At 35.8% G+C, this 26,507-nt stretch overlaps 1 protein-coding gene across 1 annotated transcript; it reads right to left on the bottom strand.

The window, feature by feature from the left end:
* LOC311008060 (SHC-transforming protein 1-like) lies at positions 1 to 26,338 on the bottom strand (the record flags this gene model as incomplete). Its single annotated transcript, XM_084001493.1, has 6 exons — positions 1 to 129; positions 311 to 458; positions 1,308 to 1,386; positions 15,271 to 15,440; positions 17,190 to 17,310; positions 26,209 to 26,338. 6 exons carry the CDS (start codon positions 26,336 to 26,338, stop codon positions 1 to 3), a joined length of 777 nt encoding a protein of 258 aa, XP_083857619.1.
* Positions 26,339 to 26,507: the final 169 nt, after the last annotated feature.

Here is a 26,507-nt window from a genome sequence, read left to right as displayed (position 1 = left end):
TCAGTGTGTGAGCATTATGGGCTGTTTCAGGTGCAGCTCGTTGCCCCCGGAGATGATGGGCATCCGGTTGTCCATGTGGAATCTGACCAGGTGGCCGACGCTCACAAACACCTGGTCCCGGGTTCGAACCTGTTCACACAGACACACACACACACACACACACACACACACACACACACACACACACACACACACACTCAGTATACACACTGAAATACATTACACTTATTATTATTATTATGATTATTATGATTATTATTATTATTATTATTATTATTATTATTATTATTATGATTATTATTCCTCCTACCAGTCCGTGGGGGTCGAGCAGCAGCAGGTGGCGAGCGGCGTTCCCGTCCTTCCCACTGAGGACGATCCGACCGCAGGCCGAGCTGCTCTCTCTCACCAGGAAGTCGCCATGGCAGCGGAGCAGAGACTCCGCCTCCCGCCGCCCCAACCTGGTGGGACCGGGACACGCTGTTACTATGGTAACGGGTGGTGAGAACAAAAACACGCACATCCCAAAAAACGTGAGGCCAGGTGCAGGTCCACAAAAGGAGACACAAGTAGAAAAAGAAGAAGACCGCACACCAGCAATTGCTCCCGTGACAATTTATTGTCAACCACAAGAGAAGTAACGTTTCGGGCTCAGCCCTTCATCAGACATGAAAGTAGTAATTAACACACCTGCTTAAGTAGATGTACAGGTCACCTGACATGTCATGTGATGAAAAAAATATAGAAGATTGGAGCTATTATACATACTAGGACTGAACAAACAGTCTACAAGATCACCAAATAAATAACATATGTTCACTAGGAAAATCACATGGCAGAAACATCAGGCATCACCGTCATAATGCAATGTAATTTGAAGTAGAAAACAAAGATCAAGGAGGTGCCTAAAACCGTCCTGAGAGTGGTGACAAAAATATATATATCTATATAGTGCATCAGTTATCCACAGCAATAGACAATACAAAAATATATTGAAAAAAATAGATGAGAAGCGACAGACATCAAAACTGGAGCAATGGAGCTATGTAATCAGAGCACAAAAACAATAACAATAACAACCACAGGCTCGAGCAGTAATGTCAGCATAGAGGAATCATTATCAAGGTACATTGTAGCAACCAGGCATAATGAAGAGTAGTCACAAAAAGTGCATAACAACAGTAATAAAGTACAACAGAGCAACACTATAGCAACACTACAAGAAAGGTCTTAGGTCAACTAGGTTACTATGGTAACGGGTGACATGATGAGGATCACATACTACTACACACACACACACTACTACACACCTGCCGTGGAACCAGCCTTCGTCCTGGATCAGAGGATCAGACCGGAGGAGAGGAAACTGGTCACCGAGCTCCGACACCGCTGAGAGAGAAACAGGAGGAGAAGAACAAAATGAAGAAGATGAAAAAGAGAGGAAGAAGAGAAGATAAAGAAGAAGAAGGGAAGAAGAGGAGAAGAAGAAGAAAAATAAAAGAAAAAGAAGAAAGGAAGAAGACAAGAAGAAGAGATGATGAAGAAGAAAAAGAAAAATAAGAAAAAGAAGAGATGATGAAGAAGAAAAAGAAAAAAAAGAAAAAGAAGAGATGATGAAGAAAGGAGAAAAAAAGAAAAAGGAGAGATGATGAAGAAAGGAGAAAAAAAGAAAAAGGAGAGATGATGAAGAAAGGAGAAAAAAAGAAAAAGGAGAGATGATGAAGAAGAAAAAGAAAAAGAAGAGATGATGAAGAAGAAAAAGAAAAAAAAGAAAAAGAAGAGATGATGAAGAAAGGAGAAAAAAAGAAAAAGGAGAGATGATGAAGAAAGGAGAAAAAAAGGAAATAGGAGAGATGATGAGAAGAAAAAGAAAAAGAAGAGATGATGAAGAAGAAAAAGAAAAAAAAGAAAAAGAAGAGATGATGAAGAAGAAAAAGAAAAAGAAGAGATGATGAAGAAAGGAGAAAAAAAAGAAAAAGGAGAGATGATGAAGAAGAAAAAGAAAAAGAAGAGATGATGAAGAAAGGAGAAAAAAAGGAAAAAGGAGAGATGATGAAGAAGAAAAAGAAAAAAAGAAAAAGAAGAGATGATGAAGAAGAAAAAGAAAAAAAAGAAAAAAAAGAGATGATGAAGAAGAAAAAGAAAAAGAAGAGATGATGAAGAAAGGAGAAAAAAAAGAAAAAGAAGAGATGATGAAGAAAGGAGAAAAAAAGAAAAAGGAGAGATGATGAAGAAGAAAAAGAAAAAGAAGAGATGATGAAGAAGAAAAAGAAAAAGAAGAGATGATGAAGAAAGGAGAAAAAAAGAAAAAGAAGAGATGATGAAGAAAGGAGAAAAAAGAAAAAGAAGAGATGATGAAGAAGAAAAAGAAAAAGAAGAGATGATGAAGAAAGGAGAAAAAAAAGAAAAAGGAGAGATGATGAAGAAGAAAAAGAAAAAGAAGAGATGATGAAGAAAGGAGAAAAAAAGGAAAAAGGAGAGATGATGAAGAAGAAAAAGAAAAAAAGAAAAAGAAGAGATGATGAAGAAGAAAAAGAAAAAAAAGAAAAAAAAGAGATGATGAAGAAGAAAAAGAAAAAGAAGAGATGATGAAGAAAGGAGAAAAAAAAGAAAAAGAAGAGATGATGAAGAAAGGAGAAAAAAAGAAAAAGGAGAGATGATGAAGAAGAAAAAGAAAAAGAAGAGATGATGAAGAAGAAAAAGAAAAAGAAGAGATGATGAAGAAGAAAAAGAAAAAGAAGAGATGATGAAGAAAGGAGAAAAAAAAGAAAAAGGAGAGATGATGAAGAAGAAAAAGAAAAAGAAGAGATGATGAAGAAAGGAGAAAAAAAGAAAAAGAAGAGATGATGAAGAAGAAAAAGAAAAAGAAGAGATGATGAAGAAGAAAAAGAAAAAGAAGAGATGATGAAGAAAGGAGAAAAAAAAGAAAAAGAAGAGATGATGAAGAAGAAAAAGAAAAAGAAGAGATGATGAAGAAAGGAGAAAAAAAAGAAAAAGAAGAGATGATGAAGAAAGGAGAAAAAAAAGAAAAAGGAGAGATGATGAAGAAAGGAGAAAAAAAAGAAAAAGGAGAGATGATGAAGAAGAAAAAGAAAAAAAGAAGAGATGATGAAGAAGAAAAAGAAAAAAAAGAAAAAGAAGAGATGATGAAGAAGAAAAAGAAAAAGAAGAGATGATGAAGAAAGGAGAAAAAAAGAAAAAGAAGAGATGATGAAGAAGAAAAAGAAAAAGAAGAGATGATGAAGAAAGGAGAAAAAAAGGAAAAAGGAGAGATGATGAAGAAAGGAGAAAAAAAGGAAAAAGGAGAGATGATGAAGAAGAAAAAGAAAAAAAGAAGAGATGATGAAGAAGAAAAAGAAAAAAAAGAAAAAGAAGAGATGATGAAGAAGAAAAAGAAAAAGAAGAGATGATGAAGAAAGGAGAAAAAAGAAAAAGAAGAGATGATGAAGAAAGGAGAAAAAAGAAAAAGAAGAGATGATGAAGAAGAAAAAGAAAAAGAAGAGATGATGAAGAAAGGAGAAAAAAAAGAAAAAGGAGAGATGATGAAGAAGAAAAAGAAAAAGAAGAGATGATGAAGAAAGGAGAAAAAAAGAAAAAGAAGAGATGATGAAGAAGAAAAAGAAAAAGAAGAGATGATGAAGAAAGGAGAAAAAAAGGAAAAAGGAGAGATGATGAAGGAGAAAAAGAAAAAAAGAAAAAGAAGAGATGATGAAGAAGAAAAAGAAAAAGAAGAGATGATGAAGAAAGGAGAAAAAAAAGAAAAAGGAGAGATGATGAAGAAGAAAAAGAAAAAGAAGAGATGATGAAGAAAGGAGAAAAAAAGAAAAAGAAGAGATGATGAAGAAGAAAAAGAAAAAGAAGAGATGATGAAGAAGAAAAAGAAAAAGAAGAGATGATGAAGAAAGGAGAAAAAAAAGAAAAAGAAGAGATGATGAAGAAAGGAGAAAAAAAAGAAAAAGGAGAGATGATGAAGAAAGGAGAAAAAAAAGAAAAAGGAGAGATGATGAAGAAAGGAGAAAAAAAGGAAAAAGGAGAGATGATGAAGAAGAAAAAGAAAAAAAGAAGAGATGATGAAGAAGAAAAAGAAAAAGACGAGATGATGAAGAAAGGAGAAAAAAAGAAAAAGAAGAGATGATGAAGAAGAAAAAGAAAAAGAAGAGATGATGAAGAAAGGAGAAAAAAAGGAAAAAGGAGAGATGATGAAGAAGAAAAAGAAAAAAAGAAGAGATGATGAAGAAGAAAAAGAAAAAAAAGAAAAAGAAGAGATGATGAAGAAGAAAAAGAAAAAGAAGAGATGATGAAGAAAGGAGAAAAAAGAAAAAGAAGAGATGATGAAGAAAGGAGAAAAAAGAAAAAGAAGAGATGATGAAGAAGAAAAAGAAAAAGAAGAGATGATGAAGAAAGGAGAAAAAAAAGAAAAAGGAGAGATGATGAAGAAGAAAAAGAAAAAGAAGAGATGATGAAGAAAGGAGAAAAAAAGAAAAAGAAGAGATGATGAAGAAGAAAAAGAAAAAGAAGAGATGATGAAGAAAGGAGAAAAAAAGGAAAAAGGAGAGATGATGAAGGAGAAAAAGAAAAAAAGAAAAAGAAGAGATGATGAAGAAGAAAAAGAAAAAGAAGAGATGATGAAGAAAGGAGAAAAAAAAGAAAAAGAAGAGATGATGAAGAAAGGAGAAAAAAAAGAAAAAGGAGAGATGATGAAGAAAGGAGAAAAAAAGGAAAAAGGAGAGATGATGAAGAAGAAAAAGAAAAAAAGAAGAGATGATGAAGAAGAAAAAGAAAAAAAAGAAAAAGAAGAGATGATGAAGAAAAAGAAAAAAAAGAAAAAGAAGAGATGATGAAGAAAGGAGAAAAAAAGAAAAAGGAGAGATGATGAAGAAAGGAGAAAAAAAGGAAATAGGAGAGATGATGAGAAGAAAAAGAAAAAGAAGAGATGATGAAGAAGAAAAAGAAAAAAAAGAAAAAGAAGAGATGATGAAGAAGAAAAAGAAAAAGAAGAGATGATGAAGAAAGGAGAAAAAAAAGAAAAAGAAGAGATGATGAAGAAGAAAAAGAAAAAGAAGAGATGATGAAGAAAGGAGAAAAAAAGGAAAAAGGAGAGATGATGAAGAAGAAAAAGAAAAAAAAGAAAAAAAAGAGATGATGAAGAAGAAAAAGAAAAAGAAGAGATGATGAAGAAAGGAGAAAAAAAAGAAAAAGAAGAGATGATGAAGAAAGGAGAAAAAAGAAAAAGGAGAGATGATGAAGAAAAAGAAAAAGAAGAGATGATGAAGAAAGGAGAAAAAAAGAAAAAGAAGAGATGATGAAGAAAGGAGAAAAAAGAAAAAGAAGAGATGATGAAGAAGAAAAAGAAAAAGAAGAGATGATGAAGAAAGGAGAAAAAAAAGAAAAAGGAGAGATGATGAAGAAGAAAAAGAAAAAGAAGAGATGATGAAGAAAGGAGAAAAAAAGAAAAAGAAGAGATGATGAAGAAGAAAAAGAAAAAGAAGAGATGATGAAGAAGAAAAAGAAAAAGAAGAGATGATGAAGAAAGGAGAAAAAAAAGAAAAAGAAGAGATGATGAAGAAAGGAGAAAAAAAAGAAAAAGGAGAGATGATGAAGAAAGGAGAAAAAAAAGAAAAAGGAGAGATGATGAAGAAAGGAGAAAAAAAGGAAAAAGGAGAGATGATGAAGAAGAAAAAGAAAAAAAGAAGAGATGATGAAGAAGAAAAAGAAAAAGAAGAGATGATGAAGAAAGGAGAAAAAAAGAAAAAGAAGAGATTTTTTTGATTTTTACAACCACACTTTATTTACCAATCACAGGACAATTATCAGCTGTTCCTTCTACCCAACTACAGACTCATCTATTTATTTACAACCCACACCAATAAACACACATACATACATCAACACAAACAACCCCACATCAATCAATCAACCCATAAATAAATAAATAGATACTCTGTCAGTTTTTCAGCACACTGGTAAAAGCAAGTTCATTGTTTGACACAGCACACAGGACATTGTTGTGGCACCAAATGTCAGAGAAGCTTCCCAGGTCTCCCATCAATCTATAAAAAGTGAACTCCAGTCTAATCCTACAGCGGACGTTAGAGCGCCACACTGCGGACGCCTCTACACCTGATGAAGAAGAAAAAGAAAAAGAAGAGATGATGAAGAAAGGAGAAAAAAAGGAAAAAGGAGAGATGATGAAGAAAGGAGAAAAAAAGGAAAAAGGAGAGATGATGAAGAAGAAAAAGAAAAAAAGAAGAGATGATGAAGAAGAAAAAGAAAAAAAAGAAAAAGAAGAGATGATGAAGAAGAAAAAGAAAAAGAAGAGATGATGAAGAAAGGAGAAAAAAGAAAAAGAAGAGATGATGAAGAAAGGAGAAAAAAGAAAAAGAAGAGATGATGAAGAAGAAAAAGAAAAAGAAGAGATGATGAAGAAAGGAGAAAAAAAAGAAAAAGGAGAGATGATGAAGAAGAAAAAGAAAAAGAAGAGATGATGAAGAAAGGAGAAAAAAAGAAAAAGAAGAGATGATGAAGAAGAAAAAGAAAAAGAAGAGATGATGAAGAAAGGAGAAAAAAAGGAAAAAGGAGAGATGATGAAGGAGAAAAAGAAAAAAAGAAAAAGAAGAGATGATGAAGAAGAAAAAGAAAAAGAAGAGATGATGAAGAAAGGAGAAAAAAAAGAAAAAGAAGAGATGATGAAGAAAGGAGAAAAAAAAGAAAAAGGAGAGATGATGAAGAAAGGAGAAAAAAAGGAAAAAGGAGAGATGATGAAGAAAGGAGAAAAAAAGGAAAAAGGAGAGATGATGAAGAAGAAAAAGAAAAAAAGAAGAGATGATGAAGAAGAAAAAGAAAAAAAAAGAAAAAGAAGAGATGATGAAGAAAAAGAAAAAAAAGAAAAAGAAGAGATGATGAAGAAAGGAGAAAAAAAGAAAAAGGAGAGATGATGAAGAAAGGAGAAAAAAAGGAAATAGGAGAGATGATGAAGAAGAAAAAGAAAAAGAAGAGATGATGAAGAAGAAAAAGAAAAAGAAGAGATGATGAAGAAGAAAAAGAAAAAAAAGAAAAAGAAGAGATGATGAAGAAGAAAAAGAAAAAGAAGAGATGATGAAGAAAGGAGAAAAAAAAGAAAAAGAAGAGATGATGAAGAAGAAAAAGAAAAAGAAGAGATGATGAAGAAAGGAGAAAAAAAGGAAAAAGGAGAGATGATGAAGAAAAAAAAGAAAAAAAAGAGATGATGAAGAAGAAAAAGAAAAAGAAGAGATGATGAAGAAAGGAGAAAAAAAAGAAAAAGAAGAGATGATGAAGAAAGGAGAAAAAAGAAAAAGGAGAGATGATGAAGAAAAAGAAAAAGAAGAGATGATGAAGAAGAAAAAGAAAAAGAAGAGATGATGAAGAAAGGAGAAAAAAAGAAAAAGAAGAGATGATGAAGAAAGGAGAAAAAAGAAAAAGGAGAGATGATGAAGAAAAAGAAAAAGAAGAGATGATGAAGAAGAAAAAGAAAAAGAAGAGATGATGAAGAAAGGAGAAAAAAAAGAAAAAGAAGAGATGATGAAGAAAGGAGAAAAAAAGAAAAAGAAGAGATGATGAAGAAGAAAAAGAAAAAGAAGAGATGATGAAGAAAGGAGAAAAAAAGAAAAAGAAGAGATGATGAAGAAAGGAGAAAAAAAGAAAAAGAAGAGATGATGAAGAAGAAAAAGAAAAAGAAGAGATGATGAAGAAAGGAGAAAAAAAAGAAAAAGGAGAGATGATGAAGAAGAAAAAGAAAAAGAAGAGATGATGAAGAAAGGAGAAAAAAAGAAAAAGAAGAGATGATGAAGAAGAAAAAGAAAAAGAAGAGATGATGAAGAAAGGAGAAAAAAAGGAAAAAGGAGAGATGATGAAGAAGAAAAAGAAAAAAAGAAAAAGAAGAGATGATGAAGAAAGGAGAAAAAAAAGAAAAAGGAGAGATGATGAAGAAAGGAGAAAAAAAGGAAAAAGGAGAGATGATGAAGAAAGGAGAAAAAAAGGAAAAAGGAGAGATGATGAAGAAGAAAAAGAAAAAAAGAAGAGATGATGAAGAAGAAAAAGAAAAAAAAGAAAAAGAAGAGATGATGAAGAAGAAAAAGAAAAAGAAGAGATGATGAAGAAAGGAGAAAAAAAAGAAAAAGAAGAGATGATGAAGAAAGGAGAAAAAAAGAAAAAGGAGAGATGATGAAGAAAGGAGAAAAAAAGAAAAAGGAGAGATGATGAAGAAGAAAAAGAAAAAGAAGAGATGATGAAGAAGAAAAAGAAAAAAAAGAAAAAGAAGAGATGATGAAGAAGAAAAAGAAAAAGAAGAGATGATGAAGAAGAAAAAGAAAAAAAGAAAAAGAAGAGATGATGAAGAAGAAAAAGAAAAAGAAGAGATGATGAAGAAGAAAAAGAAAAAAAAGAAAAAGAAGAGATGATGAAGAAGAAAAAGAAAAAGAAGAGATGATGAAGAAAGGAGAAAAAAAAGAAAAAGAAGAGATGATGAAGAAAGGAGAAATAAAAGAAAAAGAAGAGATGATGAAGAAAGGAGAAAAAAAAGAAAAAGAAGAGATGATGAAGAAAGGAGAAAAAAAGAAAAAGAAGAGATGATGAAGAAGAAAAAGAAAAAGAAGAGATGATGAAGAAGAAAAAGAAAAAGAAGAGATGATGAAGAAAGGAGAAAAAAAAGAAAAAGAAGAGATGATGAAGAAAAAAAAAGAAAAAGAAGAGATGATGATGAAGAAGAAAAAGAAGAGATGATGAAGAAAGGAGAAAAAAAGGAAAAAGGAGAGATGATGAAGAAGAAAAAGAAAAAAAGAAAAAGAAGAGATGATGAAGAAGAAAAAGAAAAAAAAGAAAAAGAAGAGATGATGAAGAAGAAAAAGAAGAGATGATGAAGAAAGGAGAAAAAAAGAAAAAGAAGAGATGATGAAGAAAGGAGAAAAAAAGAAAAAGGAGAGATGATGAAGAAGAAAAAGAAAAAAAAGAAAAAGAAGAGATGATGAAGAAGAAAAAGGAGAGATGATGAAGAAGAAAAAGAAAAAAAGAAGAGATGATGAAGAAGAAAAAGAAAAAAAAGAAAAAGAAGAGATGATGAAGAAGAAAAGGAAAAAAAAGAAAAAGAAGAGATGATGAAGAAAGGAGAAAAAAAGAAAAAGGAGAGATGATGAAGAAAGGAGAAAAAAAGGAAATAGGAGAGATGATGAGAAGAAAAAGAAAAAGAAGAGATGATGAAGAAGAAAAAGAAAAAAAAGAAAAAGAAGAGATGTTGAAGAAGAAAAAGAAAAAGAAGAGATGATGAAGAAAGGAGAAAAAAAAGAAAAAGGAGAGATGATGAAGAAGAAAAAGAAAAAAAAGAAAAAGAAGAGATGATGAAGAAGAAAAAGAAAAAGAAGAGATGATGAAGAAAGGAGAAAAAAAAGAAAAAGAAGAGATGATGAAGAAAGGAGAAATAAAAGAAAAAGAAGAGATGATGAAGAAAGGAGAAAAAAAAGAAAAAGAAGAGATGATGAAGAAAGGAGAAAAAAAGAAAAAGAAGAGATGATGAAGAAGAAAAAGAAAAAGAAGAGATGATGAAGAAGAAAAAGAAAAAGAAGAGATGATGAAGAAAGGAGAAAAAAAAGAAAAAGAAGAGATGATGAAGAAAAAAAAGAAAAAGAAGAGATGATGATGAAGAAGAAAAAGAAGAGATGATGAAGAAAGGAGAAAAAAAGGAAAAAGGAGAGATGATGAAGAAGAAAAAGAAAAAAAGAAAAAGAAGAGATGATGAAGAAGAAAAAGAAAAAAAAGAAAAAGAAGAGATGATGAAGAAGAAAAAGAAGAGATGATGAAGAAAGGAGAAAAAAAGAAAAAGAAGAGATGATGAAGAAAGGAGAAAAAAAGAAAAAGGAGAGATGATGAAGAAGAAAAAGAAAAAAAAGAAAAAGAAGAGATGATGAAGAAGAAAAAGGAGAGATGATGAAGAAGAAAAAGAAAAAAAGAAGAGATGATGAAGAAGAAAAAGAAAAAAAAGAAAAAGAAGAGATGATGAAGAAGAAAAGGAAAAAAAAGAAAAAGAAGAGATGATGAAGAAAGGAGAAAAAAAGAAAAAGGAGAGATGATGAAGAAAGGAGAAAAAAAGGAAATAGGAGAGATGATGAGAAGAAAAAGAAAAAGAAGAGATGATGAAGAAGAAAAAGAAAAAAAAGAAAAAGAAGAGATGTTGAAGAAGAAAAAGAAAAAGAAGAGATGATGAAGAAAGGAGAAAAAAAAGAAAAAGGAGAGATGATGAAGAAGAAAAAGAAAAAGAAGAGATGATGAAGAAAGGAGAAAAAAAGGAAAAAGGAGAGATGATGAGAAGAAAAAGAAAAAGAAGAGATGATGAAGAAGAAAAAGAAAAAAAAGAAAAAAAAGAGATGATGAAGAAAGGAGAAAAAAAGAAAAAGGAGAGATGATGAAGAAAGGAGAAAAAAAGGAAAAAGGAGAGATGATGAAGAAAGGAGAAAAAAAGGAAAAAGGAGAGATGATGAAGAAGAAAAAGAAAAAAAGAAGAGATGATGAAGAAGAAAAAGAAAAAAAAGAAAAAGAAGAGATGATGAAGAAGAAAAAGAAAAAGAAGAGATGATGAAGAAAGGAGAAAAAAAAGAAAAAGAAGAGATGATGAAGAAAGGAGAAAAAAAGAAAAAGGAGACATGATGAAGAAAGGAGAAAAAAAGAAAAAGGAGAGATGATGAAGAAGAAAAAGAAAAAGAAGAGATGATGAAGAAGAAAAAGAAAAAAAAGAAAAAGAAGAGATGATGAAGAAGAAAAAGAAGAGATGATGAAGAAGAAAAAGAAAAAAAGAAAAAGAAGAGATGATGAAGAAGAAAAAGAAAAAAAAGAAAAAGAAGAGATGATGAAGAAGAAAAAGAAAAAGAAGAGATGATGAAGAAAGGAGAAAAAAAAGAAAAAGAAGAGATGATGAAGAAAGGAGAAATAAAAGAAAAAGAAGAGATGATGAAGAAAGGAGAAAAAAAAGAAAAAGAAGAGATGATGAAGAAAGGAGAAAAAAAGAAAAAGAAGAGATGATGAAGAAGAAAAAGAAAAAGAAGAGATGATGAAGAAGAAAAAGAAAAAGAAGAGATGATGAAGAAAGGAGAAAAAAAAGAAAAAGAAGAGATGATGAAGAAAAAAAAGAAAAAGAAGAGATGATGATGAAGAAGAAAAAGAAGAGATGATGAAGAAAGGAGAAAAAAAGGAAAAAGGAGAGATGATGAAGAAGAAAAAGAAAAAAAGAAAAAGAAGAGATGATGAAGAAGAAAAAGAAAAAAAAGAAAAAGAAGAGATGATGAAGAAGAAAAAGAAGAGATGATGAAGAAAGGAGAAAAAAAGAAAAAGAAGAGATGATGAAGAAAGGAGAAAAAAAGAAAAAGGAGAGATGATGAAGAAGAAAAAGAAAAAGAAGAGATGATGAAGAAGAAAAAGAAAAAGAAGAGATGATGAAGAAGAAAAAGGAGAGATGATGAAGAAGAAAAAGAAAAAAAGAAGAGATGATGAAGAAGAAAAAGAAAAAAAAGAAAAAGAAGAGATGATGAAGAAGAAAAAGAAAAAAAAGAAAAAGAAGAGATGATGAAGAAAGGAGAAAAAAAGAAAAAGGAGAGATGATGAAGAAAGGAGAAAAAAAGGAAATAGGAGAGATGATGAGAAGAAAAAGAAAAAGAAGAGATGATGAAGAAGAAAAAGAAAAAAAAGAAAAAGAAGAGATGATGAAGAAGAAAAAGAAAAAGAAGAGATGATGAAGAAAGGAGAAAAAAAAGAAAAAGGAGAGATGATGAAGAAGAAAAAGAAAAAGAAGAGATGATGAAGAAAGGAGAAAAAAAGGAAAAAGGAGAGATGATGAAGAAAGGAGAAAAAAAGGAAATAGGAGAGATGATGAGAAGAAAAAGAAAAAGAAGAGATGATGAAGAAGAAAAAGAAAAAAAGAAAAAGAAGAGATGATGAAGAAGAAAAAGAAAAAAAAGAAAAAAAAGAGATGATGAAGAAAGGAGAAAAAAAGAAAAAGGAGAGATGATGAAGAAAGGAGAAAAAAAGGAAATAGGAGAGATGATGAGAAGAAAAAGAAAAAGAAGAGATGATGAAGAAGAAAAAGAAAAAAAGAAAAAGAAGAGATGATGAAGAAGAAAAAGAAAAAAAAGAAAAAAAAGAGATGATGAAGAAGAAAAAGAAAAAGAAGAGATGATGAAGAAAGGAGAAAAAAAAGAAAAAGAAGAGATGATGAAGAAAGGAGAAAAAAAGAAAAAGGAGAGATGATGAAGAAGAAAAAGAAAAAGAAGAGATGATGAAGAAAGGAGAAAAAAAGAAAAAGAAGAGATGATGATGAAGAAAAAGAAAAAGAAGAGATGATGAAGAAGAAAAAGAAAAAGAAGAGATGATGAAGAAAGGAGAAAAAAAAGAAAAAGAAGAGATGATGAAGAAAGGAGAAAAAAAGAAAAAGAAGAGATGATGAAGAAGAAAAAGAAAAAGAAGAGATGATGAAGAAAGGAGAAAAAAAGAAAAAGAAGAGATGATGAAGAAGAAAAAGAAAAAGAAGAGATGATGAAGAAAGGAGAAAAAAAGAAAAAGAAGAGATGATGATGAAGAAAAAGAAAAAGAAGAGATGATGAAGAAGAAAAAGAAAAAGAAGAGATGATGAAGAAAGGAGAAAAAAAAGAAAAAGAAGAGATGATGAAGAAAGGAGAAAAAAAGAAAAAGAAGAGATGATGAAGAAGAAAAAGAAAAAGAAGAGATGATGAAGAAAGGAGAAAAAAAGAAAAAGGAGAGATGATGAAGAAGAAAAAGAAAAAGAAGAGATGATGAAGAAAGGAGAAAAAAAGAAAAAGAAGAGATGATGAAGAAGAAAAAGAAAAAGAAGAGATGATGAAGAAAGGAGAAAAAAAGGAAAAAGAAGAGATGATGAAGAAAGGAGAAAAAAAGGAAAAAGGAGAGATGATGAAGAAGAAAAAGAAAAAGAAGAGATGATGAAGAAAGGAGAAAAAAAGGAAAAAGGAGAGATGATGAAGAAGAAAAAGAAAAAAAGAAAAAGAAGAGATGATGAAGAAGAAAAAGAAAAAGAAGAGATGATGAAGAAGAAAAAGAAAAAAAGAAAAAGAAGAGATGATGAAGAAGAAAAAGAAAAAAAGAAAAAGAAGAGATGATGAAGAAGAAAAAGAAAAAGAAGAGATGATGAAGAAAGGAGAAAAAAAGGAAAAAGAAGAGATGATGAAGAAAGGAGAAAAAAAGGAAAAAGAAGAGATGATGAAGAAAGGAGAAAAAAAGGAAAAAGGAGAGATGATGAAGAAGAAAAAGAAAAAAAGAAGAGATGATGAAGAAGAAAAAGAAAAAAAAGAAAAAGAAGAGATGATGAAGAAGAAAAAGAAAAAGAAGAGATGATGAAGAAAGGAGAAAAAAAAGAAAAAGAAGAGATGATGAAGAAAGGAGAAAAAAAGAAAAAGGAGAGATGATGAAGAAGAAAAAGAAAAAGAAGAGATGATGAAGAAGAAAAAGAAAAAGAAGAGATGATGAAGAAAGGAGAAAAAAAAGAAAAAGAAGAGATGATGAAGAAAGGAGAAAAAAAGAAAAAGAAGAGATGATGAAGAAAGGAGAAAAAAAGAAAAAGAAGAGATGATGAAGAAAAAGAAAAAAAAGAAAAAGAAGAGATGATGAAGAAGAAAAAGAAAAAGAAGAGATGATGAAGAAGAAAAAGAAAAAGAAGAGATGATGAAGAAGAAAAAGAAAAAGAAGAGATGATGAAGAAGAAAAAGAAAAAGAAGAGATGATGAAGAAGAAAAAGAAAAAGAAGAGATGATGAAGAAGAAAAAGAAAAAAAAGAAAAAGAAGAGATGATGAAGAAGAAAAAGAAAAAGAAGAGATGATGAAGAAAGGAGAAAAAAAAGAAAAAGAAGAGATGATGAAGAAAGGAGAAATAAAAGAAAAAGAAGAGATGATGAAGAAAGGAGAAAAAAAAGAAAAAGAAGAGATGATGAAGAAGAAAAAGAAAAAGAAGAGATGATGAAGAAGAAAAAGAAAAAGAAGAGATGATGAAGAAAGGAGAAAAAAAGAAAAAGGAGAGATGATGAAGAAGAAAAAGAAAAAGAAGAGATGATGAAGAAAGGAGAAAAAAAAGAAAAAGAAGAGATGATGAAGAAGAAAAAGAAAAAGAAGAGATGATGAAGAAAGGAGAAAAAAAGAAAAAGAAGAGATGATGAAGAAGAAAAAGAAAAAGAAGAGATGATGAAGAAGAAAAAGAAAAAGAAGAGATGATGAAGAAAGGAGAAAAAAAAGAAAAAGAAGAGATGATGAAGAAAGGAGAAAAAAAGAAAAAGAAGAGATGATGAAGAAGAAAAAGAAAAAGAAGAGATGATGAAGAAGAAAAAGAAAAAAAGAAAAAGAAGAGATGATGAAGAAGAAAAAGAAAAAGAAGAGATGATGAAGAAAGGAGAAAAAAAAGAAAAAGAAGAGATGATGAAGAAAGGAGAAATAAAAGAAAAAGAAGAGATGATGAAGAAAGGAGAAAAAAAAGAAAAAGAAGAGATGATGAAGAAGAAAAAGAAAAAGAAGAGATGATGAAGAAGAAAAAGAAAAAGAAGAGATGATGAAGAAAGGAGAAAAAAAAGAAAAAGAAGAGATGATGAAGAAAGGAGAAAAAAAGAAAAAGAAGAGATGATGAAGAAGAAAAAGAAAAAGAAGAGATGATGAAGAAGAAAAAGAAAAAGAAGAGATGATGAAGAAAGGAGAAAAAAAAAGAAAAAGAAGAGATGATGAAGAAAGGAGAAAAAAAGAAAAAGAAGAGATGATGAAGAAGAAAAAGAAAAAGAAGAGATGATGAAGAAGAAAAAGAAAAAGAAGAGATGATGAAGAAAGGAGAAAAAAAAGAAAAAGAAGAGATGATGAAGAAAGGAGAAAAAAAGAAAAAGAAGAGATGATGAAGAAAGGAGAAAAAAAGAAAAAGAAGAGATGATGAAGAAAGGAGAAAAAAGAAAAAGAAGAGATGATGAAGAAAGGAGAAAAAAAGAAAAAGAAGAGATGATGAAGAAGAAAAAGAAAAAAAAGAAAAAGAAGAGATGATGAAGAAGAAAAAGAAAAAGAAGAGATGATGAAGAAAGGAGAAAAAAAAGAAAAAGAAGAGATGATGAAGAAGAAAAAGAAAAAAAAGAAAAAGAAGAGATGATGAAGAAGAAAAAGAAGAGATGATGAAGAAGAAAAAGTTAAAGATGATGAAGAAGACGAGAAGGAGAAGAAAAAGAAAAAGAAGAGATGATGATGATGAAGAGTCAGAGTGAAGCAGCAGCAGCTTCTCACCTTTAGGAGGCGACGTAGAGTCAGAGTCTGTTGCCACGGAGACAGGGACACACACCTGCAGCACAGTTTGACCAGCAGGAGGCGTCACGTTGTAGTAACCATAGAAACCACATCCATCGCCGACGGCAACAACCTGGTCCGTCTCCTCCGGGCTCCAGTCAGGACGCAGACTGGGACAGGACACGATGAGTTAATTCAATTCAGTTCACCTTTATTTAAAGCAGTACTACAGAACTTTCAGTTTTGGTTGAGTTTGGCGGCGCCTGTGGACCAAAGCGGTAGTGTTTTGCCTGAAGGAAGACTCCATTTCCCATGAACACTAGCGTGAAGCCCTGTAAATATCCTGCATTAAAATTAACAGAAGACATCAAAACTAAGTTTCTGTTTCCAGTGGATCATTTCAAAGTGAAAACACAAACATAATCCATTGCTAAAGTGCCGTTTTGCCTGTTCCCTCCTTGTTGTGACTCGCAAAAGTGAAAGTGAAGGAAGACTCCATTTCCCATGAACACTAGCGTGAGAGCAGGGTTCCTACCATGCTCCTCAAAGCTGCTTAGTGCCAGAGAAAGAGATACAGACCATAATGATACAGACCCCCTCAGGCCACGACAGAGGTGTCATTCAACTTGTTGTAAGTCGATGTATCATCACAAAAGTTATGAAAATATTTTATGAAGGTTGAAAAGTTACTTAGTGTTGGTTTAAAAACATGGTCTCAGAACACTTTACAATCTGCAAACAACACACACACAAAATAAACGTTAATGTGTTGTTAAGCCCTCGTTATACTTCTGTGAACGATGCGAACGCGAGCGCATCATGGCTGCCACGCGTCACCTCGCGTCGAGATGTGCGTTCGGTCGCGGCCTCACACACACACACACACACACACACACACACACACACACACACACACACACACCATTGTTGCTGTGTTGGTTACTGCTGCTGTTGTGATTTTGATTGCCATGGTTACAGTTACCCATCGCTATTGCCATTAGTTTTTGTGTGTTACCTATTATAATTAATAACCCTTGTGTGCCTTGATAATCGAATTATAATAATTTACTCTAGGTAATGTTATTGTAAGATAATTATTACTGTGAATAAACCCTGTTATAATTTAATCTGTCGTTGTTTGTGATTATTGTGATAATTGTGATATTTGCTGGATTCATAACAGTCAGTGCTCGAATTTAAACCTTTTCTAACCTTTTGAGACTGAATTCTGGTTTTATCAATTTGGTCATTGGTCCCTGGTGACAGGGTGGTGCCCCGAGGTTTACTACTTGTAGTAACATTTCTAAATATTAATGATTATTCCCATAATCATTAATATTAATTGCCAATAACCAAATTGATCCTACTAGTGCACAACATATGTTTATTATCGTCATAACGCGACCTGTGTGTGTGTGTGTGTGTGTGTGTGTGTGTGTGTGTGTGTGTGTGTGTGTGTGTGTGTGTGTGAGAGAGAGAGAGAGAGACTTTATAAATGATAAACGCTGGATGCACTGGTTGATAAGTTTCTTTTTTACTGAGGAGGAACTATGAAGAAGTGCAGTAACATCATTATGAAGGTGTGTGGGGGCTTTTATTTTGCTGTGACGCTGCGCTACAATTAATTACATGTAGTGAAACCCTGATGTCGTCTTGTGAGTGAACTGCAACACGGGAGCAGATGGAGTGAAAGTGGCTACGTCACTTAATTCGAATCATCAACCAAAACCCGGCCATAGCAGCGTATTTCAGTTTGTGAGAATCGGGGGATTTTAATGCGAATCACGGCGTTTCCATCATCATTTTCTGATGCGATACATCTAGATGCATCTAAACAGCTGATGGAAACGCAGCTACTGTGTGGATCAGAACCAGGATCAGAACCAGATTAGAACCAGATCAAAACCGGAGCGACCCACCTGCTGCAGACCATGGACGGCGTCAGACTCAGGAGTTCACGGAATCGAGTCTGGAAGGCTCGACCGATGGAGTCGATGACATCACAGGCTCCACCCCGAGGACACTGCAGGATATAACAGGCTGGGGGTATGTACACATAGATATACTGTCATTAGTGTGACTGCTTTCAGCAGTCACACTAATGACAGTATGTGCTGAAAGCAGTCACACTATTGTTCTTCTGTTCGGCCATTTTCTTCCGCCTTTTTACGGTCTTCTTCTAGTCCTTCATACTTTGTGCTATTTCAACAATTCATATATCAAAACGTGCAGCTTTTTTTGAACTTTATCGGCATTACTTTTCTCTTTTTAACTATTTATACTTTTTAAAATATTTAACTTTTTCTGCAAATTAAACTCTAGACAAATTATTTTCTCCAGTTTTGTAGCCACACTTATCTTCTGGCTAAAATTTTGGTCAAAAATGCAAAGAGACTTAGATAATAATTTAAAATATTTTTTAAATGCAGCCAGGGAGCTCTCTGCTCTCATTCAGCCCAATGCATTTTTTTCACAGCAGCAGGAGAAAGAGCTCAACTTTGTAACTTCTTCACAACTCTGTCTGTAGTCCAGTTGGTAAGGTAGCTGCTTGCCAACCCCAAGGTCAATAGTTCGAATCCAGGCTGAGTAATCTTGTTATGTGATGTTGAATTCTGCTCCCCTCCCCCACCCTCAATTGGTTACAGGTGTTCGTTAAGAGACGCATTAAATGCTTCTGCCACCGTTTGCAGCACATCATCACATTACAATGGCAACATGCTTATGTCTGTGCTCTCTGTGGCGAAGTGGCAGAGTAAAGGTTTATTGATCATGAGGTCATGGGTTCGATTCCTGCCTCATTCATGTCGTACTCTCTGCTAGAGACTTCATTCAAATTCTGATTTGTAGACAAACTTCTAATGGCTCATTTATGATGCTTTTTTAAGCATCATTGAAAAATCTCACATTCATCAAAGTCTCAACCTCTACTTCATCTGAAGTGTTGGAATGGCCTAGTGGAAAAGGTTCCTGCTATCCAACCACGAGGTCACAGGTTCAAATCCCACCTGAGCAGTCTTGTTAGTGTGTCAGCCACTTTGAACTTTAACCAATACCACTTGGGGAAACTAGGGGAAACTAGGGGAAACTCTAAGCTTTCATTCAAGCCCTCTTGTGAATATTTGTGACACTTACAGTGGTCGTCGGAGCTCTTCAAACTTTTAATCACACACATTTTTCCACGATTCCCGCCTAAATTATGTACTTTACTTTGGTCCTGTGACATCAAGGAATGTCAGAGACACAAAACACCAGCACTAGAATACTCACAGGACTCCAAGGATTCAGAAAATGTACAATATACCAATACAGCTTCATTTTGAGGGGTGGTTTTCCAGCCTTATATTAAAAGTGTTGTTTTGCTCTGACAGTTACTAGACCAAAGCCATTTAGGTCACAAATGTCTGTGTGGGCCTACATCCGTCTGTCCACTCAGTGCCACTTAAAATCAAAATGAGCATTTAATTACATGTTGGTATTTAACTAAATATTAGTATTTTGTTGTCTTTACATGTGCCTTTACAGTTATCTAACTATTGGGAAGCACTGGTGGCTTGTGTTATTTTTGTAAAATATTGAAGAGATTAGGACAGGGATGGGTCAATCATTCCAACTGAGCAGCAGCACACCAGACCTGACTAATTTAATCAACTGATCTCAGTATTCAGACAGCTGATTGGTCAAACTGTGTGCTCATGATCGTTTGGAACAAAAACCTGCAGCCACAGCGGCCCTTTGTGGAATGAGTTGAAGGAATGAATGAGTTGCCCATACCTGGATTAAGATATCTTCAAGTATGATCTGGTAACTACAAAATGTACCCAATTTGTTCACACTAGGATGTTCAGATTGATTTTTTGTTTAATGATAAATGATTGTATGTTGCAGGTGAAAATTGAGTTATAATGGCCACCGGTGAGCAAGTATGTAATGGCCCATTACCAAAGCAACCACGAATGGAATGTATAATCCACTACTCTGATGATAAAGATAAGCTGGTTTCACCTCAGAGTGTTGAGTCCTGGAGAACTCTTCTCAGGGCAGCTCAAATCCGTAATCATGCACCAGTTTTGGAACTAGCAGAACACATCCCAGAGGGACAAATTCCAATCTGCTACCACAGGAAGTTTTGCAGTATCTTCACTATGAAGAAAGTTCTTGATGGGATCCTTAAAAAGGAAAAGCAATGTGCTAGTAGCTCTGCTGAAGACAAAGAAACTAAGAGAGCAACTCGACATGCCCCGATGACATCTAGAATGGAGTGCATATTCTGTCAGAAAAAATAAAAATATGTAAAGAGACAAAATGTGAGAGAAATACTAGTGCAGTGTAGAGAACTACGAGCTGATGCAAAGATCAGGAGTGCAGCCACAAAGAAGATGGACAGCAGAATCCTTGCGATCGTTAGTAGAGACCTTGTAGCAGCTAAGGGGCACTACCACAGATCTTGTTATAGATTGTATACAAAAGAGGAGTGTTCAAAAGAAGAATTAGTCTGCAATGAGTCTGATAATGCTGAAGCCCAATATGAAGCTGCTGTAAATCAGTCTTACAATGAGCTGTTACAGTTCATCAGGATGGAGCTTTTTGCCAAACCTCAAGTGATGACAATGACTGATCTCACTGCAAGACTGGTTGCTTCAGTGAGCTCCAAAGGAATTCCCAGAGTCAAGGAATCAACCATCAAGCATGTAAGACGGAAGTTGGAGAGTGAGTTTGATGGAGTCCTGCACATTTTCCCTGATGCCAAAGGAAAACTCCTTATCTATCCAGATAACCTATATATTAGGGAACTTATCAAAGAAAACCAGTCTCTTGCACGAGAGCTCCACAACCTTAAAAGTATTGGTGCTCAAGATGCTATAGCCCGAGCAGCCATCACATTGAGAACAGACATCAAGCATCAAGATATTCCTCAATCCTGGCCACCTGAAGTCAAACCAGAAATAGAATTTCCTACTATGCCAGAGTCGCTCAGTGTCTTCCTTTGCTATCTACTCACAGGCTCTAATGATTTTGTTAATGCAACCCAGAGAGTTCAGCAGCTTCTACAATCATTTGGCCAAGACATTGTATATGCAGTTACATGTGGAACAATCAAGCCTTCCAAGCATGTCATTCTTCCATTTAGTGTCAAATCACTGACAGGGAATGTCGAGTTGATAAACATCCTAAATCGACTTGGTCACTGTGTGTCTTATTCACAGATGGAGGAGATAAACACTGCCCTTTGCCTTCAGAAACTCTCATCATCAGGGAGTGACACTGCCTTGCCTGCTAACATCCATCCTGGTATATTCACTACTTTGGCTTGGGACAAAATCGATTGGCTTGAAGAAACTGTCAGTGGGGGAGGGACATCTCACAGAGTTATTGGGATCGCTGTGCAAGCAAAGAGGGTTGACCAGGTTCCTGTCCAACCCAAGCCCACTGTTGCAAAAACAAATCATCAGTGCACCTGCACTAATGCTGCCTGCTTACAACGCTGGACAACGGGCGGGGCCACCACTAAGCAAAAGTGCAGATGACAGTACCTCATCCAATACTCAGCTTGCCAGAAAGAAAAATGTTGTTTGGGTCCTTGCACGCATATCACAACAGGAAAGACAGACCATCAGCAGCTGGACTGGCTTCAATATCCTGACTCGAGATGAGATTGTCGTTATCCCCAACAATGTAGGCTATCTACCTACCATCAATGCTCCAGCAACACAGATGTCTACTGTCAATGAGGTGCTCAACAAGTCACTGACAATCATGCAACACTTAAACCTAAAAATGATTGTCTGTGTTTTTGATCAAGCCATTTATTCAAAGGTAGTTTAAATCACATGGAAACACAGTGAAAAGTTCCAGCATATAATTGTCAGGCTTGGGGTATTCCACACCATCTGCACGTTGCTGGGAATCATAGGAAAGCGTTTTCAAGATGCTGGGCTCCGAGATCTCTGCATTGAATCTGGTGTAATTGCAGAAGTTTCTGTTGCTGGTGTTATGTATGGTTGCAAGTAAAACAGGGCAGTGCGATTACACAAGCTTATGTATGAAGTGCTCATGCGACTGACATGGAAGGGTTTCCTGTCCTGGTTGAAAGAAACTCACCTGAATGACATGGTTCACCTGGATGAGACACTGAGGGAAATTGACAGCCTTGGTAAAGAGGTCTCACATGCTGCTTTAAAGGATGTCCTTGAGAAAATCTCTTGTACACACATCATGGAGCTTTTTGCTTTAGTCTACTGCAAGTTTCTCAGGGATGGAAATGGCAGTCTCTCTGCATTCTGGATGTCCTATTTGGACATGGTTGAGATCTTGTTGGGGCTCATTCGAGCATCCAGAGAGGGAGACTGGATGCTACATCTGGCGAGCATTCGAGCAATGATCCCTTGGTGCTTTGCATACGACAGAATTAATTATGCATGATACCTTCCCTACTACTATGCCCAGATGTCTCAGCTGCCAACCACACACCCTGATGTGTACACAGAATTCATGGCAGGACGGTTCTCAGTTCAACTCGGCTCCACCAATCCCTTTGGCCGTATCCCTGTTGATGAAACCATTGAAGAAACTGTAAACAAAGACACTCAGACAGCTGGAGGGACAAAGGGATTCAGCTTAAAGCCAGGAGCTGTGACCAAATATTACTTAACAGCCGAGTACAGGAGCATGTACCTCAGACAGCTGAGAGAACTGATAGGCCAAAGCAGTTCCAAGCTGCCCCATCCTGATCTACAAGGCCCAAGGATCAAAAGTGATGAAAAAGATGTTAAGTCACTCATTGACCTGATGGAGAATACCTGGATCAATCCTATGGCCCCTAATGGCAACGATCTGGTTAGCCTCTCCACTGGCTCCATTGTTCCACCTGATGTGACCAGGGAGCTCCTGAGAGCTCATGAGATAGGGGAAGAGGCCTACCAAGTATTCAAACAAACACGGTTAGAAGAGAACCCACCACCATTAAAATTCCATGACAAAATGACTAAGAGGAGTTTGAAAACATTCTCCAACATCTGCATAAAAAGAACTCATGGAAAGAAAGCCCAGGAGGTGGTTCTAAAGGCTGATAAAAATCTGTCCAGCCACATGATCCTTGTGGCTGAAAGCAGGAAGGTGAATATGAGGGATGTCCTTGCTCATGTGGTATATTGATGTGTTGATGAAAAGAAGGGATCACCGCCGACACGTCTTCACTTGTGTTCAAAAAAGAAGTTTATTAAAGCAGAAGTGAGTGATATATTTGTGTTAATATAAGTCTTAAATAGTTATATCTTCCGACAGCAATCACTTACATAGAGTGTTTGGACTGAAACACGGGTCTCTCAGTCCCTCTGCTCTGCTCTGAGCCGAGGAGAAAACATTTATCGTATCCTACAGTTTTTATCCAATGAGGAGAGAGAACGGCATGCAGGGCTGTGTGTGCAGCCAAGGAACGCCGTGAATGTGGTGACGTAGCGACGAGGACTGTTATGGTGCGTTCAAGGAAACTCGTATTTTTCCGACCGTGAAGTGGTACCAGTTCGATCTGGTACGAGTTCACCGGTCGGAAGTTACGAGTGGCCGTTATAGTGACTTTCACCGGTAAAACAGGTCGGAGAAACACGAGTGGGTTGCCTGGAACGCTACAAAGTCGTAAGTTGTGACTTGAAGCTGTAATTTACGATTTCAAAAGCCTGCCTGGAACGCAGCATTAGCGAAAACAACCGGATCACTCACTTCTGCTTTAACAAGTAGAAGAACAGTGTACAAAAAATGCCGAATCCTGAAGCATCCCTGGTGCCAAAGTGAGATCTTCCTCCTATGGCTCAACACCATGATCATATATACTTTCTAACTCCAAAACTCCACCTTCTCCCAACATAAGGATATAGCTTACCATAATAGGTAAGCTATATAAGTGCTATATAAGTGTTCAACATTGCATAACATGAACAATTCCTGTAAGTGTTTAACATACACAGTTCATGTCTTGCGTCTATGGACATGAGACAGGATCTAGCCTATAGAGTTTTACGACCTTGCATTCATACTCCGGACGAGGCTAACATAAACTTAAAGTCCCTGGAAAGTGACACTGGATTCGTTTTCTGAGTTAATCACATCCCAGACATATGTCCTATTAACCATCCTGCCAATTTTGGATGCTAGAAAAATTCGTTTAGTAGGTAAAATTAGGTTTTAAAATCATGACTAAATGAGGCAGTTCTCGCAGCTCTGGATGTCTGCTGCAGGCACATAAGCCCCGCCCACTTGCTGAGCTTCATCAAGTTTCAACTGTCAATCAAATGGCCTACTGCTAACTGTCACATCGTACCCGAGCAGCTACGGGCTTGAGCCTGAGTCTGAGTCCAGCTCTTGAGCTCTTGTCTGAATGTCTCGGATACACACTGTGGGAAATATGCTGGGGGCACACGAATCTCCGCTACCCTAATAGCGTTAGCTCGGCGGCTAATAGCCCGGCGCTAACGCGTTAGCTCGACTAGCCCGGCGCTAACGCGTTAGCTCGGCGGCTAGCCCCGGTCGTCCCGTCCACCCCGAGCCTCCATGGTCCCGAGCCACTGCAGCATCGGACCCACGGCTCACCGCCACAGCAACGGGAGCCTTGAAGGCTACACCACAACAACAATGAGGGCCGCCACCGTCAGCACAGGACGAACGGGCCTAGCGCTAGCCGCCGAGCTAATGCTATCAGGGCAAGCAGAGATTCGTCTGCTGATGGCGGCGGCCCTCAGTTTTGTTGCCGGTGTAGCCGTTGCTGTGCCGGTGAGCTGTGGGACAGATGCTGCAGAGGTTCACCTGGACTGTGGCTGTTTGGGCTTTTAGAGTTTTGCCACCGGGCGCCGGCTGGTCCCACTGTGGCAGTCTCATTAGTTTGTTTGAATTAAAAGTGGAGCTTCATGTTTCACATAAGAGCAGCGCTGCCCCTGGGATCAGACTATGTTCAAATAACACCACATTTACATCAGTAAATACATGTTTTACAATGACCTGATAAGTCTGCATTACATTTTATTAAGACAGAGACCAAGCTAGTGGACTGGTAGCTCCGGCGGCGCTGGTAGCTCTAGGGGTAGTGACAGCAGACGCTCGTTGGCATTCTTGAAGTATTTATAATATTACTGTGCACATGGGAGGAGTTATGAAAGTAGGGACGCCAGTGCGTCACGGCGCCCCCTCTGTAAGCCTGCCCTTAAAAACAAAGACCACTGAAGCAGAGTGAAACTGTGAAACCCTAACCTCTAAAAGTAAGCACTGCACAGAAATGAGTCTTTTTGCATGTTTTTATCAATAAATTTCGAACACTTTTAATATATTTTGAAACAAAACTCCAATTTCACTTTCCAGGGACTTTAAGCAAGGCTCTCACAGGAAAAATGTGAACAACAGGAAAGACATTCTCCTAGGTACATTTCACAAGAGCCACTTATTATCTAATCTATTACTGTTAACTAAACACCTAATGCAACATCTTTATATATCTATAAATGTATGTGCGTCTTTCTCTCTTATAACATCTACCTTCGATTTGTTTACTTCTAAGCAAAACATATCCGTGAAGTAAAGCACCAATTCACACTTTCCTTCAATTCCCACAAAAGGGCACACATACAAAGAATAAACATAATACATGATGTTAAAGCTAAAAGTTCAGGGGTCTCATTTATAAAACTGTGCGTGGGATTGTTACTAAAAGTGTACGTACGCCCAAAAGCCAGGTTTTGCGTGCGCCAGTAAATATTCAGACTTATAAAACCCTGCGTACGCACACTTGCAGGCAAACTTCCCTTTATAAATCACAGAGTTCCTACAAGTGTGCGCAGCTGAATCCGCTTCACGTCCCGCCCTGTACACGCCCTGTTTTAACCGTAGATGGTCAATGCAAACCACCACATGAATGTGATCTGCATGTCAATGAGCCTGACGTGCTCTTGTTCTGTCGTGTTGTGAATTAGCTGCAGGTGTGAAAGTGACAACGTGACGTGTTGCTGCAGCTGTTAACGGCGTCAGCGGCTCAGAGCCACGCGGTGTTGTTTTGGTGCGCTGCCTCTCACATGCTGGACCCGGTTCGGCACATAGTTACAACAATGACAACAGTTATAATCTGAAACGAGTTATTAACCATTCGTCATGGTCTCCCTCTCCCTCCTTTCTCCAGAGGTGCCGTGGTGCAAAATTACGCACGGGGCTCACCGCTGTATTATTTACAGTAATTAGACTGATCGATACAACTTTGAATAATTAGCAGAATCGGTTACATTCTGAGGGATGATCAAACATGACACTTCTCTTGATAACAAGAAAACAGAATGTAACAATTGTGGGAACGATTACTGGATTTTTTCCCCCCAGGGTAGATTTAATTGACTCAAGATCATATGTTCACACAGTATCATAGGAGCATAGTTATTTACACCATGTATTTATCCCATGCAGCCGCGCCGGCCTCTCCTCCTCCTGCGCTCTGGGAGTGGACAATATGACGGAGAGACGGTGGTGATTAAATATAGAGAGGGAATTTTGATTTTGAATTTTAAGTTAGATTCTAAGAAGATGTTTCTGAAACACCAGTTCGATGCAAAATAAGGGCGCTGTTGAATTAAATCACCGTGGCAACATGGATCTAACGCATACGGGTTGAAATTAAATGTGTGACGGCCGATAATAAAAACATAATCGTTCTTCTCAATCATCATTTCCTGAGTCTGAGTTCAGTTCACCACCACACCGTCTGTGTCGCCAATTCCCCTTTTCCTCCAAACCAGCGTACGCATGGGTCAGAGTTTGCTTAGAGCTGCGCACATTCTCCCGTCAAGTTAGTTTTTTATAGATCACAACCTTGGCGTGAAAAGTCATGTACGCCACTTTCAGGCCCCGTTTTGTGCGTACGCAACGGTTATAAATGAGACCCCTGGTGAATAATACACTACGCTCACCCACTTGGCCCGTTGCCATGGTCACTAGCAAATCCTGATGGGTCTTTACGGAAAACAAACAAGGCCGCACTCGCCAGAGAGCTGGAGAAGAACGTGTCTCCTGCAGAACACATCCCAACCCCATCGGCCTGCATCATTGATGGGATGAGTCTGGTCCAGAAAATGAATGGTGATCACAAAACATTTGCACAGGTGGCAGAGACGGCCTTTAACCGGGTTCTCCAGGATTCAGCACAAAGTGAGAGAATTGATATTGGTTTTGATGTATACTGCCAGACTTCAATCAAAGATGCTGAACGAGTG

The sequence above is a fragment of the Trachurus trachurus genome (genome assembly GCF_905171665.1).
Source record: "Trachurus trachurus genome assembly, chromosome: 3".
NCBI classification, from domain to species: Eukaryota; Metazoa; Chordata; class Actinopteri; order Carangiformes; family Carangidae; genus Trachurus; species Trachurus trachurus.
Note: the sequence above shows the minus strand (reverse complement) of the source record. Positions and strands in the feature narration are given on the sequence as shown.